General features: G+C 23.2%; 1 protein-coding gene across 1 annotated transcript in view; it reads left to right on the plus strand.

Annotated features, from left to right (window-relative positions):
• The first annotated feature begins 4,369 nt into the window (after window positions 1-4,369).
• The window catches only part of LOC129608492 (muscle segmentation homeobox), a 65,926-nt gene continuing 49,504 nt past the window's right edge, over window positions 4,370-20,791 (plus strand). Inside the window, exon 1 of the mRNA XM_055520006.1 lies at window positions 4,370-5,695. Within this exon, the coding sequence (XP_055375981.1) occupies window positions 4,531-5,695 (1,165 nt within the window). The 5' untranslated portion in view covers window positions 4,370-4,530. The remainder of the gene's footprint in view (window positions 5,696-20,791) is intronic.

Here is a 20,791-nt window from a genome sequence, read left to right on the forward strand (position 1 = left end):
TATAAATTTTTTTTCAATTTATAATAACAACTTCATTATAACATTGTGTGCATGTGCATGCTTTTATACTGAGAAAAGCTTTTCATAAATTGAGAAATAAATACAAGATACTATATGCTTATTTATTTTTGTTAACATAGCAGGTTTATATTTTCCTATACATATTAAGTATATACAGTTACATACTTATTATTAATAAAATACATTTATATGTAAGATGTAATTCTCTTCCATTGTATTTTACTTTTTCAACATAAATGCAGGTATGCTCAGTTTATATAATTTTTTTTATTCTATTGTAATCAAGTATAATATACATATATATATGTATGTATACACAATGTAAGTGTGTATAAATGAAGATGTATATGGATAGATAATATTTTATATGAGTTGCCTAGACAGGACGTCCCCATACTCCAATAACAAAAATTATAAAACAAATCAAAATTTTAACTCACCCACACCTCTTTCATGCTCATCTCATATATACGTTACGTTCATATGTAAGTATATAGATTTTTTATTGAGCATAATATTATTTTGTTGTTTACAAATTCTTCTTTTTCTCCCACATCTGCTTTTATACATCATTTTCTGTTAACTACATGAATACTCGTATAAAATAATTTGAGTCAATTAAAGAAAGAAAATTATTTTTTTTCTATTTTGAAGCCGTGTATTGTGGTGGATGCTGAAAAGAAAAGAAATTTTTAGATTTATTTTCTTTATATATATTTATATTATATAGCTATTTATTTATGTAAGTACATAATAATAAAAATAAAATTTAAAACCTAACCTTATTCAACAATAAAAAAAAAACTAAAAGAAAACACAAATTAACTTCGATATAATATTAATAAAATTCATGTCCACATAGGTACTTTTACAACTCTCTTCTGCTTAATATAATTCTTTGTAGCCAAATACTAAAAGATGTTCATAAAAATAAATGGCGATTATATAAAGAAGTTACATATTTGCTTAAAGTACGTATTTAACACCAAAATGCTTTAAAACTGCAAGGAAACGAGACCTTATTAACAATTCTTATAAAAATTAAGCTCGTATGTACGTATGTTAATTCAAATTTCACAAATTTGTTTAAAATTTTCTTAAATGAAAATTAAATACCTCAGGTTTACCGGCCTGAAGCTAAATTAAAAAATTACCAGCTTTTACTTTTAAATTCCTTTAATTTTCTTTGTTTCTGAACATGCTCACTTAGTTTTATATGCTTTACAGTTGAGCTTCAAAAAAGTGAATCGAACTTATACTTATTTATTGAGATATTAATTATTGTATAAGCATACTTAATTATTGAGAGTCTTACACGGCAACGTTCCAAATAAAGCTGAAATTCTAGAAAAAAGCATAGTATGTAAACTTCACAACCTTAATAAAAAAAAATTAATTAAATTGTAAATACAAATATTGCATATATTTAGGCACTGTAGAAATTTTTTTTTCCATAATATTATGAAAAATAATTTTTAATTAATTTCATAAATTGCTCAAATTTGGCTTTGATAACCTTCCTTTATATTCTGTTTTACAAAAAAAAAATAATTATAGAAGAATTATATAAACATATGCATATAATTATGTAAATATGTATATGCGTATAGTAATAACATAAGGTATGAACCTCAAAAAATTTATCATTTCACCCTAAATTAACTTTCTCTTCAAATATTTTTATATCAAATCTCAAATTTTCTACCCACAAAACTTTACACATTCTCAAATATGTACATATTTATGCATATATGTACGTATATACATTCTATCTATAGCATATTATTCTCCACTATTTTCCTTTTTATTATTAAAGAAAAATTCAAAAGCACACAAAATTAGCTGTGTTATGAATTTAACATTTATATACATATATTAATATACATAGTGTACATATTATACGAGAACATATATTTTATATCAAGCATCTTCTATACAATTTTTACATATTATATTTATTTATATTTATTATATATGTAACTATGTAGGTATGCATGTATATTTTTAACGAGAAAAAAAAAATAAGTCAAATTAAATTATAATAATGATATCTCTTTTTATTCCAAATAACAAGCTAAAAATTGATTTTAATAATAAAGCATTTAATATAACTTCACACAGGCATCCAGCCAGTTAGCATAACAACAAAAATACAATAGAGAAACTACGGCAAACTATATAAGAGAATGAAGATAAATAAAATAAAAAAAAGAAGAAAAATAAAACAACTGAATACAAAACGAAAATATGTCATTCTTCTCCCCTCTCTCTCCTTCTTAAAAAAAAAGTATGACAAAAAACAAAAATGTATAATGTCAGAAAACCCAAACCAAGCACAGCAGCTACTCAGTCAAATAATATACATAGATATTTTTGTATGTACACCTATCTCTGCAATTATTATTTTTATTATTATTATTACCATTATCATCATTATTATAATTTTCGTTTATTATTCGTTTTGATTTAATATTCACAAATACATGTAAATTATTCAAATACCTTATAATTTTTAACATAATTTTTTAAATAAGTATTTGCATTTTTTTTTGTTATTTTATAATTTTCAATTGAAAATGGTATAGCTCTAAAATATGATTGGTTAAGAATTTTTTTCAGTGTATTTAAAAAATTTACTATGTATACTAATGTATGTACATATTATAATTAGAAAAAGATAAAAAAAAAACATATTTAATTCAAACATACCATCAAACTTAAAAAAAAATGAGGCGTTTGATACAAAAATAATTTCCATATTGGAATAATAAAATATTATTTGAGAAACAAAACTTATACGTGTATTATCGCGATAGATACAAAATGTTGAGTTGTTCATTCAGTACAACAAAAAAATCATAATTCAACAATATTTACCATAAAAACAGAGAGTAAAATGCTATAAAACAATTTATCCTTATTACAATTTGGAAATTCAACAACGGTTTATTTCTCTCTCATTACAGTTTTATACTACTGTTCCCTTTTTTTCTCTTTATTATTCTACTATATAATCATTTAGTAAACAGGATTTACATTTTAACATGCATTTTAAAACAAATAAAAATGGTGTAAAACTGGAATTTTACAACTCATCTAACAGTTCTTTTTAATACTCAAAATTTATAAGCCACTCCCATATTATATCAAACTTTCTCTATTAAAAATATTCACCACACTTAAAATATCATGTTCATTTTCTCATATATTGGAAATTTGGAAATACACATGTACATTTTGTCATAAACAAAAAAAAAAGATAAACAAAAAAAAATGACAACTACTATCATCAGTCCCGATTCACCACATGCATACAAATGGAATTGTAAAAATGCAATTCATAAATTAAGTTTGTGTTTGTACAATGCATAAAAGTATGTAAGTATAGTATTGTTTGTTTGTATGATTCATTTATTAGAAAACGTCAAGATAAAAAATGAATGAATGAATTTTATATCCACACTGTATACATAATTAACGAAGGACAAAAAGAGATAAAGCTATACGTAAAAAGAGATATCCAATTAGATGTTTATTTGTGTATGTTTTATACGAATATGAAACACCATAAGATATAACTAATTTATTTATTTTGGGTTGTACAACTCATTCGTGCAACACTACTGCATTATAAATCGATCGATTTCATAAATTAATCTACAACAAAAACAAAGAATATAGTAGATTTTAGAAAGGGAAGAATAATATATATTATTAAAAGAGTAAGCAAAACAATAATATATTATTTAAACAGAATATATATGTAATAGGCAATAAGAAACCAACAAGAGAAAAAAACAAATAACAAAAATATAATTATCAAGTTAAACCTAGCAAACTGTTGAGATTTGTACAGATGTTTTTAGTTTAGCACAAGTCGTGATCTCGTGTAGACGTGGTTTTTATTTCCTCAATAGAAAAAATATTAAAAAAAATTTTTTTATAAATTGGTTTTTCGAAAAATTATTATACATACATGTGTTTTTAATTCATTAATACACACATGATAATTATTGAATTTCTTTTATATAACAATTATTTAATTTAAATGAATATAAAAATTTCAAAACTGAGTAGTTTTAATTAATTGGATTTATTGAATTGAAAAAACAAAAACAAAAAAAAAATAATAATAAATTCAAATTGAAATTATTTTGTTTTTTAAATGAATTATAAAATGACAATTATTCAATAATTGCGACAAAAAAAATTATTTGAAATTTTATAAAATAAAAAAAAAATTTACAGTTATTGCACAAATTAACATAAAATATAAGAAAGTGAAGATTCAAGTATAATTTAAATGAAAATATTATTGAAACCTAATAAAATATCAAGTGATATTTGTTAAAATATATTAGAAAGATTTGTTAAGGATTAAAAGAAAAAAAAATGGAAAATATATCAATGTTGATATAAAAAATAATTAAATTGATTTTTACTGTTTAATTTAAAAAAAAACAAAGTTATAAAATAAACCAATAATAAAACAAAAAAAATCTACCATATATGATAAAATTAGGAATGACTGTAACTGGTATTCGCTCAACGATGACGAGCCCGACGGTTCCTCCATTATCATCGACATCACCCCAACAGACGACAACAACCACAACAAATCAATCGTCACATCATCATCAAATACAACATCATAATCATCATCTTCATCATCATAGTAGTAGTCATCAACAACAAAAGTCTAACTCCAGAATAAGTTTTAGTGTTGCATCTTTATTAGCTGATACAAGGCCGAAATCACCTAATGGGAATAATAATAATAATGAATGTTCTGATTTACCAACAAATTTATCTACAACAGCATCAACAACGACAACAACACTAGCAACATCACCTCAATCAAAATTACATCAAAATAATAATAATAGTAATAATAATAACAATAATAATAATAGTAATAATAATAGTAATAATAATAACAACAATAATAGTAATAATAATAACAACAACAATAATAATAACAATAGTTGTAATAATAATAATAATAATAATTCAATTAGCAATAGTACACCTAGTATACATGTTAGCACAAATTTACATCATCATCCGGCATTAATTACAGCATCCGTTTTATCAAATCCTCATTTACATCATTCGCATGCACACTCACTTAATTTACCAAATTCAAATTTGAATCAATCATCGCAACAACAGCAACAACAACAGGCCAGTAGTACATCACCAGTATCATTGTTACATCATCAACAAGAAAGTAATCATAGTAGTTTAACAACAGCGACATCAATTACAAAAAATGAACGTCATACACCACATAGTTCTGGTGCTGAATCAGAAATTGAATATGATTCAGCTCAAGAAGAAGAAGATTCAATAGTAGATATTGAAGATATGAATGCTGACGATGATCGTTCAACACCAGGACTAGATAGTAAATCACCACCGGTATCTGTTATGTCAGCAATGACTGGTGCTACACAACAAATGTTAACTGGACCACCAGGTTTAGCTGGTCATGTTCCAATAAGACCAACTCCATTTAGTGCATTAGCTGCAGCAGCAGCAGCATGGGGTAATATGGGTGGTGGAATGTCATGGTCAGCTGCAGCTGCAGCAGCTGCCGGTAGACAATTACCCCCATTTGGTCCACCCGGTTTATTTCCTGGTCAAGGGCCTTTTGGTTCTGGAATTGGTGGAGGTAAGTGATTATATTTTTTTAGCTTTTATAAAATAATTAAATTTTTTAAAACTAAGTATTGCTTGTTTTTTTTTATGCGAAACGTTCTTATATTTGTTATAAATTAAAAGTATTCAAAAAAAAAGTAAAAAGCCGTCGGCAAAACGTGCTTAAAGAAACATTTCTTTTTAATAAAGATTTTTCATGTTTGATTTGCATTCGTTTAGTACAAGTGGTTCTAATTTATAGCGGTTATTTCATTGTACGATGAGTGCACACATTTCTTTAATTATTTTGATATTCATAAATTCAAAATAAATTAGTGCAGACAACTGAATAATTAATGGAACCAATATCGTTCTCATATTTATTCGCATGGTAAATTCAAGGCGTTTTTAAACAATTTCAGTATAGTTAAATGTTTGATTAATTGGCCGAGTTGATTAAATACAAAGCTCGTATTCATAAATTTTATATTAATAAATATTGTCATATTTATTATTCCATTATTATTCATAATAAATGCATATTGAATAATATTTTTATCAGGTTCATTATCATGTCATGAAATTAATTTTTATTGTTCATTTGCATTCCAAGAAAGCTCAGTTTGATAATGAAAGCTGATTTTTAATTTAATTATGAATAACAGAAACGTATTTTTTAAAATCATATTGTACATACTTAATATGAAACACCTGTAAATTATATTTGTATTTTATGTAGTTTTTATGTTAACTAATAGGTGGAGAAAGAGAAAAAAAATTTTCATAATATCAGAACTGAATATAAAAATTTTAATGCTAAAAATGTTTTAAGAATTTCATTCTATTTATTTTAATTCAACCAATTTAAATATAGCTTTTAATAGAAATCATATTTAATTTTCCGATAAAAAAAAATTATACAAATTGCACAAATTTTAATATATTTATATTAAAATAATTTAATTTTAAAATTATATTAAAATAATTAAATTATACAAACTGCATAACGAAATTTTAAAATTTTTAACCGGCACTTATTGCGCACATTAATAAATTTCATTTCTTATATACAAAAATTTTAAAATCAAATTAATAAATATTATTTGATTTTAGACTCTTCCTTAAAAATCTGCGTGATATTTTACTCTACATGTATAAATTACAGCAATTTCAATTAAGACGTAAACATTAATTTGTATTCACAGTGTACAAGTCTTATCAGTGCATTTTTCAACTTTTACTGTATTAGGGTTAATGGATACTTGCAATGAATTGCTTAAGTATGTCTAAATAAGAGTCTTTGCATGGTTGTTAATAATTATACTATTAGCGGTTTGTCAAATGATAATATTTTTGAGCTTTCTGAACATGCTCATAAAGTAAGCATGTGCTCATAAAATACGTACACATGTGTGCAAAATACTTCAAAAATTGCTAAGAATTTAATTTAGGTGGAGATGCTGTCGTATTAATTACCAATACTTTTAGCATAATCTGTAATATTTTAAATGCCTCGTCCTAATTTAATTTTTAATAATATACAGAGCTACCCAACCGCAATAATTTAGAAACATAACTACGAGAGCTTATATCGGTACTAAGCTTTCTTTATTTAATTTCTCTTATGTTAAGATAAAATATTCGCGACTAATGATATAACAATATTATTTCGTTGATTGGATTTCAATGCACTAATTGATTTCATCGAATAATTTTTTGGCTGATAGTGAAATTTCTGCACAATAACAATTTTAAAGTATAATTAAAAATAACTAAAAACTTTAAGCAAAGCCCAAAAAAAACTCAAATTATTTTCACTAGTTTTTTTTTCGCTATAGAAATTTTTTTTTTAAATTTACACAATAAAATTAAATTACAAAATAAACTTAATATAAATCAAGATCCTTTTACATTATTTGTTAATTTGTCAGATTCATATCAATTTTTTCCTAAGTGTGTAAATTTTTTACATGTCAAATAAAACACTTTATAGTTTGGAAAGTATACACTTATTTTTTTCCTTGATGTCAAACAATTGCTTGCATTATAGAAAAAACGCTTTAAAATATTTTAAAATATTTGTAAATCAACCTATTTGAAAAAAAACGAAGAAAAATCATAAGAAGTTAAACTATATTTAAAAAAAAAATCAATTATGCATACAGTATACATTTTAATAACCTTGTAATAGTTTTAAAAAAAGCAACATGACATACAAACTTTTATAAAATTTACTTGACAAATTTTGATGACAGCGAAAAATTTGTCAAAGAAAATATCTAACAATTTTTTTTTTCCCTCCTTCAAAAAATATTTTCAATTATTTAGTCAATGGACACCAGTTTCCAATTGAAATTTTTTATAATGTCAAATTAGAGCTGTTGTTCCTTTTCTATTTTCCTAAAGGTCGGCATTTCTATTACTAATAGACCCGATTTTAATTCCCTATAAGATATCAGTTTTGCCACAACATAAATATTCTTAACAAAAACATACCGTAACTTTAGACTTCAAATCGAAGGAAAAAAAATAAATAAGAAAAACATCAAGTATTAAACAAACAGTAAAAAAGGACAAAGAACAATATTTATTTGAAATTTATCAACTTGAAAAATTGAATAACTACTTAATAGTAAATAAAAGTCTATTTTAAAAAACAGAATATTCAATATGCGAAATAATTCTATTTTTTTTAGAAAATGCTGTCAAAACAGCACTAGATTTGAAGGTGTTTGGAATATCCTTTTAAAGCTATAACAGAAATAAATGAAAAAATAAAAGGAGCCGTTTCCATTTTAAAATTCTTATGAAATCAATAACCAGAATACCGAAATATATTAAAAAAGTTACAACACTTTAAAATTTTCTATTTCAGTACACACACAATATGTACTTATGTACAACGTGTTCATTTGTACATATTGTACATAATATACACACACACTTAGAGTAGAATTGAAATTTATGAACAAAACTAAGAAAAAAATGAAAAAATGTGTACAACAGAAGAAGAAAAGGATATGAAATTTTAACATAAGTCTGAAAAATGTAAAGAAACACAATATTTTTAATTTTACTAACAACTTTTGAATATCCTTGTTGTTGTTTCTTATTATACTTATAACTTATAAAATATATACAATGAATATTTTGAGTATAAATTAAATTTTAAAGGATATTTTTCACTATCAACATGTAAAATCAAAAATATACATTGAATTTAATTTCAATGAAAGTTTCTAAACAAAAGAAGTTAGCTAAAACATGTCAATTATACCATATAGAACGATAAAATATAAATATGTATGCATGTATAATATATCTATTGATTTTGATTGCTCTAGTACTGGTATTTATCATACATATGCGTTATATATTTGTTCATATATATATGAATAATATGAAATACATAGTAAATTAATATGTAAGCTTAAGATGCCACTGTCATTTAAAAAATCTTTTTGTTTTTGATTTTTTAATTATTGAAAAAAAGGAAAAAACAGTAAGGAAGTATTCTTTTTGTTTGTTTTTCCTAGACATTATATATTTGTCCCTTATTATTTAAGTTAAATACACTTAGAATGGAAAGTCCACAAAATATGCTAATTAGATTTGAATTAAGAAAGGAACAAATATACAAACAGAATATTACAAATGTATAAAAGTAATTTGTTATTATGCCAGGGTCGAACTAAAATTATTCTGTAATGTAATTGTGCCCAATAAATAGCATTTTCTATGAAAAATTTTAATTACGTCTCAATGACCATTTGACGAAATGCAGTACTATTAATTCAGAAATCTATATTTCAATTCATAAATCTAAAGTTTTTTCCATAGTTTGGGTCTCTCAAAAAAACCTTAAAAAATTTTTAGCTACTTAAATTTTTGCTATATAGATATTATTACTTTAATATTTGACTCATCCGAAACAATATTATTTGGTAAATTTTTAACCTTGTCCATCCCTGTATACTCTAATATTTTTATTTAATACAGCTATATTTTTAGTTTACATAGAATTCATAATATAGAATTATTAGAATTTACAAGAAAATTTATGTAGTTCTGTTGTTAACTACAAAATAAAAATGTAAATTTTTAATTGAAAACACATAAAATTTTCAAAAAATTATAAATTAAAATAAACAACAAAAGGATTATAGGGTTTTTATATATAAAAATAATTAGAAGGTTAATGGAATTTTAAAAGTTCACAAGTAAATTTTAGGAATGAATGTTTGAATGTGTGTTAAATGCTTAATGCCAAAATATTTTAAACAATACTTTATACAAAGGAAACAAAAATATTAGAATTTGTTAAAGGATTTAATTATTACATTAAAGATGTAAATAATAGTTATATGTAAATATCTATATGTATATACACATAAATTTAATAAATTTAAATTGGTTAATGGAAAGCTGAGAAAATTAAAATTAAATTTTGGAAACAATGTAAGACAAAAGATGGAAAATTATTTTCAACTAAATTTTTTTCCAAATTAATTTCGAAAAAAAATTAATCTAATCCTAAAACTGCAGGCTATACTTTTTAAATGAATTTTAAATTATCGATGTTATTTGCAATTTCAGTAGGAATCTTATTTTACTAACAAAATTTAAGATAGAATTAATTCGATAATTTATTTTACTTGAGTTATGACCAAAAACTGGCCCAAAATTTTCCAGAATTCTAAAAACCATATACCATTTCGGGTAATTACTTTTTTACTTCGGCTTAAATTTTTTCAAGAACTTAATTATTATAGTATTATTATATTATAATTTTTTTCTTATTAAGTATGAAATACTTTAAAATACACTTGGTTTGTGATGTGGCGAAAACTTATTTTAATAATTATAATAAAGCATTTTTTAAGGTTATTGGGATTAAAATATCTTTGTAAATATTATAATTTTTCTTAATTAATTAAACTAGATCAAGGAGAAAATAAAACCAGATAAGAAAATAATATGAAACATGATATCTGCCATTAACCATATTAGTAAATCGAACTGCATAATTTATCTATGTACGTATACATATATTAATTATTTGTTAGTTTTCCCCATTTGATTAATTATTATTCACAATCGTAGCTATATTTAAATAAATTTTAAGAAGTGAATATTTTAAATATTGAAATCACTCAAATAAGTACTAAGAATGGTTTAGTTAATTATTTTGGTCTCAAATTTAAATTCGTCATTTTAATTGAATTTACTTAATAGAATATTTGGTAGCTTACAAAAAATTAGATTAATGACCACATTACTATTTGACAATTTTATTCAAACTAATTCATATACACTTTTAATATTACATGTTATTCTAAATCTTATGCAAATTAAATTTAATTAAAAATTGTTAAATTTTAAATGGTTATACTCGTATACTTTTAAGAAATTAGTTGTAATTCAAGTATCATGATATACTAATTAGATGCACATAGAGCAGAATATATTTCATCATTTTGGTTATTTTTACTTCTTTATTAAGACAAAATATGATTTAAAAGAGTCTAACGATTATTTCAATCATATTTGGCCAATTGAAAAGCACGATATTGAAGCAAAAAGCATTTCACTTCAGCAAAGCTTACAAATTTCCAATTAATTAGAATTGAGATTAAAGATGAAAACATACATAAATTCCAGCAATTTATAAGTAATGCAATAAAATTTAACTTTAATTGTAATTTCTTCTTTATCTATAAAATCCTAATTAACTTTTACTATATACATATTGTGGAATCAAACAATATTTTTGATAAAATTTATTTTTTATTTATAAAATGTTTAAATTAAATGCATTTGAATTCATGCCGAAATATTATTACTCATATGTTCTTATAAACGCCCGAAAGTATCCTCTTAAACTAAAATAATCGACTACAATACTTAATTGTGTTAGTGTGAATCCAAGATAATCATTAAATTATTTTTATTATTTTATATTCCATTGCTCATCACTCAAGAAAACTCCCAACATCAATTAATGTTGTAACCATGTAATATTAAAAGGGAGAACAAGAAAATTAGAAGCAAAAACAAAATTAAATAATTAAACATTTAAAGATTTCACTTTATTTGACAATACATAATGTCAAATAAAATGTCAATTTAAATTAAATGGCTAACATAAATTTTTAGAGGGGTTAACAAAATAATTTAATAATAAATAAAATATTCTATTATTAAACAACACCCTTTTATAACAAAAAGTAGATAATTTTAAAACTCAATAGAAAATTGTTAAAGAGTGACCATACCACATATAATATAGCAGAATTTTTTTTAATTATAACTGAATAATTGAAAATAATGCAATAATTTGAATTGAGAATGCCATTGAATTTTTGAATTTAATTATAGTTTTATATAGTAATCAAGCAAAATGCTCAATTAGTAGATCCTTTTGCCTATGCATATTTCGACTATTCAACTTTGGTGAATTTTTAGAAATTTTTGCCGAAAATCTAGTAGAAATTTTCATTGCCTTCAAACTAAATTATGGATACTAAATATTTTTTTTAACTGATTTGGCAATTCCATCTTAATTGGTATATTATCGAATATATCATACAATTAAATTAATTACAACAACTTAATTGTATTAATTTATAATGTTGCAATTGAAAGATAAAATTCCAATATTATATAAAGATGCTGTAATACTTAGGCATGTGCAAATACATGAAGATTTTATAAATTGTACATTACCACATTTTATGTCAGCATCATACATATGTGTACAATAATAAAGAGTTAAGTACCGAAATAAATTGTATATACTTAAACCCAAATAATATTTTTTATACCATTAAAACTGGTGGATGCGCACTATTAAGTCTTAAATTTTTGTATCTCTTTCTCTAAAATTAATTTATTTATTATGTACTCGTTTCTTTTTGCTCCTTAAGAATTATAATAAAAATTACAAAAAGTAAAAAAAAAATGGTTCTTATACAAAAGAGAATAAAAGTTACTTTTAAGTACAAAATGACAAGCAATAGGAAAACGAATAATTTTTTAATTTTGATTTGAATGATTTGCTTTTTGATGATTTTGATGATAGGCGTTTTGAATATAACACTTAATGTTTCAACAATTCTCAATAGTATTTTTTCGTATAAACTGTAGAAATAGAAAAACAAATCAAAATTTAAATTCAAAGGGTACTCGACACTTTAAGTGCCTTCATACATTTTTTGCTTTTACAGTACAATGAATATCTTCATAATGAAATTTAAAGATTGTTATTAGCTAATCGGCATCGACAACATTTCTATCAATTTCTTCTTTGTCATCATTATTATTATCATTATTGTCATTGCCATTGTAACCTAAATGTTGAACATTAATTTTTAATCAAGACTTCCTTTGTTTGTTTTGTACCAAAAAAAAAAAGTTAACAATAAGGCTTGAATAATTTAGTATTAAAGTATGTATTTAGTGTTTAGTCGATTTCGGATGCATTTTTATGAACATACATTGTTAGAACATAAAATAAGATAATCAACCCAACAATATATTAAATAAGGAGAATTCATGGGAAAATTAGTGAACTTTATTAGTTGCCCAACAGTAAACGTATTGTGCAACATATAGGAACAAATATCATGTCTTTTTTTATTACCACTTTTTTCAGTTTGATGACGATGGTGTTAAAAATGATCAAAATTTTTTGAAATTATTTTAAGAATTTTTTGATTATTTTTTTTGAATCGATTTGTTGCCTGCGCTGTTTTTTTGTTTAAAGAGGTAAAAGTATCAAAAAAGAAACACAAAAATCAAATATTTGTGTTGAGAAATTAAATTGATTAAACAATGACTGTAAATTTCACAGTTAAAATGTTACTTATTTAATTTTTAGGAATATTTTAAAACTAAAGAAGCAAACTCATTTGAGGAAAAAATGTGCTTGCTGGTTAAATTTGGCTGTATGGTTGAGAGAGCCTATATAAGTTGTAAAATACGATTGTTCAAAAGTGAGTTTCGGCTTTCTATAAGACAAGTTGATGACAAAAGGTAAAAAAATTGAAAAAATCAACAGCTCTATCTGTTATTTCTTGACTTTTTAGAACTCACTTTTTTGTCTTTATGATTTACTTCATTAGTTTTATTGAGACTTGTATATGGATTTTCAGGTAACTAAATTAATGTTATATATTAGATTTTAAATTAACTGTTGTTGTACTATATTTAAATTGAATTAAAGCATTTCTTACAACAAATGTACATGGCAATGTACATAATAGTATTGCTCTAATTCGCATTAGAATTTGTTTTTTATTACTTATGCTACTTTTATGTACAGAAGTAGAATATTCGGTATTTTCCAGTAACATGTTTTCCAATTCCTTCATACCAGACATACACTCCTACCCTAATACTAAGTTTTTGTTGAGAAATCCTAAGTATTTGAATACGTTTGTGCTTCTCAAAAAAACATTATTTTAATTTTACTAATAATTTTTTTTCGCTTGATTCAAATTTACTTCTTATTCGGAATTATTTGGAAAATTTTCAGCATTCAAGATTATTTCAAAATCAAATAGGTACAAAGACTTTTTGTCTTTTAATTGAAAACAAAGAATTTTTCAAAATATTTTACATATTATTTGACTAATTTCTTTTAAAATGAAAAAATAAAGAAAATAAAAAAAAATTAAAAATTTCTGTTTATTTGTTAAATTTATTTTGGATACCAAAGTATTTTTATGGAATGTTTTTTTATTGTTTTTCACCTTTACATGGTTTAAAAATTGCCGGTCGGTCTGTTATTATTCTGAATAAATAAACAGAACCTAGTCATATGAATACGTAGTTGGACAAGTATACTAAAACTTTTCCCATTCAAGATCATCTCATGTGAATGAGTATTATATTAGATTTGAAAAGAAAATAAGTTAAATAAATAATTTGCATAACTATATTCCAAATTTCAACATTACATTAGGGTATAATACATATATATATGCGTCTACTGAAATTTATAGACATTTTGGATCCTAACAACACCATAATAACAATATGGTAAATAGAAGTTGAATATTACTTAAAGAATAAAATATGATAAAAATTTAAAGTGGATTATCTGTATTGCAGGTGCTGATGTCAGCTTTATAAGATTTATTTAAAATAATACTTTGATTTATACATAATAAATTTGTAATATTTGATTTTGCCAATGCTGTTAATTTTAATTTTATATATATACATATATACAAAATTATTATACTTATTAAATACTTTTGTAAATAATACGAGTATACTTGAGATTTACAAGGAGATGTGAAAAGTTTTCAATATAAATTAGGATTAAAAAAAAATTCAATTTCAAGTTAGAAGTAAGTATATAAAAGAAATAAGCATTTGTATACAAATTAAAGTTAAATCAAGAGTTTGTAAAGCTTTTCTGTTTTAACTTTAACAACTAAATTTTGAAAAAATTATAAAATATGTTGTAGGTACTAACGTAATGTTTCGTAACAGAATAGGTTGAGGCTAACGCAATTTGGAGTTCATGTTACGGAAATTATATTACCGCAAACTACAATTCTACTTTTACGCAATTCTATAAATTTTTGAGTCAAAATATAACTTTAAGATTTTTAAAACAATAGAACTCTGAAGTAAAATTTCACAGATGAATATGCAGAACTAAAATTTTCAATTTCAAATCAATTCATAAATGATTACTTAACCCATTGATTACTACGGACATTCCCTAAAAAGCCAACATTTAAAAAAATGACTAATAAGTATATATTTTAATATTTAATAGTTTAGATTCATTTTCACCTGACTTGAGTTTAGCTAATCTTGCATTAGATATAATACATAAGAATTTTGCTGACAAACATAAAGTAGTATGGTAATCATTATTATGTTTTCATCAAAATTACAACTTATATGTGAATTAATTAATGAAAACATTTTAAAATTTTGAAGGCGCCTAAACTTACGAACTTCTAATAAATTTCAATATAGAAAATGTCAAATTAATTAATAAAATAATTTAACAAACCTTTATTTTTCAAAGAAACCTCTTATTAAATTTGAAAGTGATATACAGAGACACATACATATAGTGTGTAATATCTAAGCAACAACAAATAAAACAAAACTTTTTAATATTCTTTTGATACAAAAAATTAGGTAGCGCAAAAAAAACAAAAATAAGAAACGAACTTGACTAATAGTTTGTTAAAATTTTTTTATTATTCTTTCATATGTCCTTTAATCATTTTAAACTTCTTATCCTTTTTTTCGGTTGATGTGGTCAATAATATCATCAATTCTCTTTATTGTTTGCCTACCAGTGTGGGTTTTTCTTGTTTTTTTTTCGTATTAAATTTTCAAAAATATGAAATGGTAAAAAAACGAACCCTTACGATGATGCGAGTGCTATAGCATTGGCAGTGATGGCAATAATAGCGAAAGAACCTAATATTTTAAAAATGTTTTAATTAATGATTAAAATATAAAAATTTGAAAACCAAAAGGAATGAAAAAAAAGGAATCATTTTTAATTTTTTTTCCTTTTTCAGAGATTCTTATCTAATTTCTCATCTTGTTGACCCAATTAGATGGTAACGTGTGCACATCTTGTTGGTGACTTTTTTTTTAATTGAATTTTTTTTTTATTTCATAATTAATTCTTCGGTATTTTGTCTTTTTTCCTTTCGTTATCTCATCCTTATACTTATACATACAATAATATATGTTTGTCAGTGTGTTTATGGTTCATACGCATTTATACCCGTATTTGTATATTTTTTAATAGATATTTAAATTATAGATATAAAATACCTGCTGACAGTTTATTTATTTATATACATACATATATGCATGCACACATATTATGTATATATATATATATATACAATAGTTTCTTTGTTTAAATAAAATGATTAAATCGATTGTTTGGAGTATATTTATAACAATTTATACTATGGATAACGATCTGAACTATAAAATAAAAAAAAATTTATGTCCCTCGTTTAAATTTCACGACTTCTTATTATTTAATTGTTGCATGAAGATAGAAAAAAAATTTGGATCTTATATCAATTTACGCGCGTATATTATAGAGAATGAAGTCAAAAAATCTAAGTAAATTTTCACTTATGCCTTAAATATCAAATAATAAAAAAACAAAACAAGAAAATTAAAAGGTGATTCCTGGAAAACAGAAGTTAAAATTTATTAGTTCAATAAAACACAAAAAAACAAAAAAAAAAACGTAAAAGATAAAGGAAAAGAGAGAGAAATAAAACTAGAATTTCACTTTAGAAAATTTATGTTATAAACGGCATTTTAAATTAAATTAAATAGAAAATGATTTGTGCATCGGAACATAGATTGATCCCATCCTAATGTATGAATGTATATGTATTTATAAATAAATAAAATTACAAATTTGTATGATTCTCATTCGGTATGTGATCAATTTAGAGCGTAGGTTTAAAAATAGATTAGTTATCTTAAAATGTATTTATACGCATGTGACATTTAAAAGGGATGTACTTAAGATTAAGTTTATGCCTCCGATATCTTATTACAATAATATAAATGATAATAAGTTTATGTCATGTAGCACCTGTTTATTATAGTTAATCTTTCCAAAGTTTTACTTATGTCACTAATTTATGTCATATAAAATCAAGGACTATCTACATATTTGTATTACCATTTTATTTCTTAAATTAATTATATTTTATTATTAGAGCATTTAAAGTGACTTTTTAAATAATTTTTTTTGTTTAAAATTTTATTAGACATGTTTCAAAATTCGATTCGACAGGATACAATAAAATATTTTATGATAAAACTTTTTAATTGCAGTATGGCTGCTGACAACAAAATAATCATTTTAAATAATTTTTTATAAGTATGCGCGTAGCAAAATTTAGGCAGGTGTACGTGCTATATAACATGAATTAAAAAGAATTTAAGTCTAGAATTTAAATACTAATTTATAAAGTCTTCTTTAGGTTAGATATTGTACTGCAATTATTCGTTTAATGCCATATTATGTTGCATACATTTAGGAGGAATCTTAAATCATAATAGTTTTGAAAAAAGTTATACAAGCATTAGGAATTAGATTACTAATCAGTTAAGTCAGATCTTTCGCGGCTAGATTTTGGGAAAGAAGATGTTTATTGCTCGGTTTCTGCTGTTACAGAGGCTGAACGAACGTTAAACTTTCGAAGAAAAATTGACAAACAGAAATGTTTCCAAATTTGAGAGGAAATAACTTGGCGAAAAAATTTATTTCTAGTAGATATTATAACTCGAATAAAATTAGAAATTAAGAGAGCCATTCTAGGCATTCTAAGATAACTAGGAATTTTTTCAGAATTTACAAGTTGTCTTTGGTTTCTTTAACAATGTCAATAACTTTTTTTTCAATATAAGTTGTCAGAGTTTTAAGCGCAGTCTAATATTTTTTAATATATTATAAATCGCCTACGATCTTTTACTATCACTCATTTTGAAGCTTAGTTTATTCGCTTCGACATCAAATTGGTTGTTGCTAATAATAATTAATAATATTGAAAAATAAAATGCAATGTTTTACTTTTGTTATATGACACAAGTTCATCAAATTTATAACAATAATAAGGCTTGTTTCTATATTTCAAACAGTTCTTATATCTGTTTATATTTTTCAGCTACATGTATAAGTTTATTAAACTTGACAAGGTTAAAAGAAATTTATTTTGAACGCGGTTTCAACTTTTTTTTTCAATTCAATAATCACCAATTCGCTTGTATCAATTTATGAATTTAAACTTTATCGCACACGAATTTGTCAACAATATTTTTAAAAAATCTTCAACATTCTTAGCTACAAATTGAAACAATATTCATTTTTAAAATTTAAATTATTTTACTTTTAGAGTCCAGTGACTGTCAATATTAACTCCAATTTTAAAACAATTTAAACAAATTAAAAAAACAAAAATTAAATAAAATAATAAAATTATTTATTTATTTTTGTTTTATTCAGAAAAATAAGAAAAATATTGAAAAATATTTTACTTTGTTCTGTTTTCTTACTTTTTTTTTGTATTTGCAAGCTTCTATATTTGAATAAATATAAGAATAGATTAAATAAAAAGCATTCTGAAATTTATTTATTGATTATTTGTTTGCTCAGATGCTTAAATTTTAAAGTTCAATAGAAGCTCCAAATTGACAAAACAAAAAAAAAATTAACGTAATTTTAAAACATTTTTGGCAGTATCAGTGTTCCTTCTACCTTTGAGCTTATTCAGAATTTATCAGTTCTGTAAATATTGTACGTCAGTCTTTTGTAATAATTGTACTAATTTTTGTATTGGCGTTTCAAAGTTATATTAGAAATTCAGAATAATTTCAATTAGTGCGAAACCGTTAATATTTTTATAAATTAAATTAATATTAAGAATATATGACTGAAACAATAAAAAATATAGAATCAAGTATTATGAAATTCAATTCAAGTTTTTAATGAATTTTATATATCCAAAAAACGGGAGAAGAGCATTGTGTTAAAATTTAATCGAAAATTTCTTACCTATTTTTGGTATAGCGTTTATAATTTAAGATTCTTTATTCTTCATTCACTTTTTTATATACACGTATCGTTTATGGTTTGTTCGAAAATGTTGGTGAGTACATACAAACCGTTGATTAATTTGTCTCTATAATTAAAAATTTGTGCATAATATACAAAGAGAAAATAAGAATGAAAAAAAAAAGATTAATTCTAATATGAAAATTTGACAAAATATAAATACCGGATAAGGTTATCTAGCTTTTTATACAACTTTCGGATATGAATTGGTTCTTCATATATTCTTACTAACGAAAATAAAAGCCCCCTATACCATAGCTGTAAAAGAATTCAAAATTGTTAAATTTTAAATGTGGTGAATTTCAATATAATAAGCTTAATAACAGGGATAATATTCAGCAAAAATTTAATGGGGAGCAGAATGAAAAATCATGTCAGTTATCATTCAACTCTTATAGAAAGCATTCGTACATAAGTTTTAAACTTATAGCTAAAGTAATTGTTACATATTTTTATTGTAATATAATTTTATTTTAACTTTCATAATTGTACGTAATTAAAAAAAAATAAAAACAAAATAATATGTACATTGACTTGTGATATGCGATCATTGACATAAAAATTTTTAAATTACAACAATATAAATCTTATTTGTTTCATTTGCATTATTTAAATATAAAATTAATTTAACGGTGAAATATGAAAAAACATACATTAAACACGTGCTTCACCTTAAATCCTAAAAAAAAACACGTTATGTAAACAAAATTTAATATTTTTTTTTCTTTAATTCGAATTTTATATTAATAAACTTTTGTTTTTCAAAATAATTCCTTTGTTATTCGAGAATAAAAACCATATGTTTAAAAATAATTGTAAAAAACGTGTGTTTACCTTAAAATCCTTGAAAGAAATTAATTTTTATAATTAATTATTGTTGGTTAACTACGAAGTAAAAATTGAATTAAATTTCTTTATAAAATTCATTGAATAAAAAAACAAAATATATTTTTAAAACTTATATTGAAAAAGCAGAAGACAAAGCTGTTCAAGCATTTAAAAATAAATTTATGAAATTTAACTAACTACAAACAAAACCATACTAACTAATATTGCATACTTACTAACAAAATTTTTTTGTGTGACTTTTAAAACAATTTCTTGCCTTCTTAAAATTGTAATAAGGTAAAATAATTCTTATATAATTTTGATTTTCATATCTTTAAATGAAGGAGAAAAAATTTTCGTCAATAGAGATTTACAACAATATAAAGTACACTATGAACGGGTAAGAACTAAGCTCTAAACAACAATATACTATGTACTTAAGTATATACATTTTTTTTATATCATTCACGAACTTATAAATGAAAATCTAACAAAAAGCTTCTGATTTATATTTTATTTAACTTTAATTTATTTATTTTAAAATATTGCAATTAAATACAGAAAGTAGCAAATTTGAAATATTATTGTAAAATTTATAATAACACTAAAGTGTAAAAATAAAATAAAATAAATGTACAATATACTTATATATAAAAAAATTATTAA

The sequence above is a fragment of the Condylostylus longicornis genome, unplaced genomic scaffold (assembly GCF_029603195.1).
Source record: "Condylostylus longicornis isolate FDR11 unplaced genomic scaffold, ASM2960319v2 ptg000004l, whole genome shotgun sequence".
NCBI lineage: Eukaryota > Metazoa > Arthropoda > Insecta > Diptera > Dolichopodidae > Condylostylus > Condylostylus longicornis.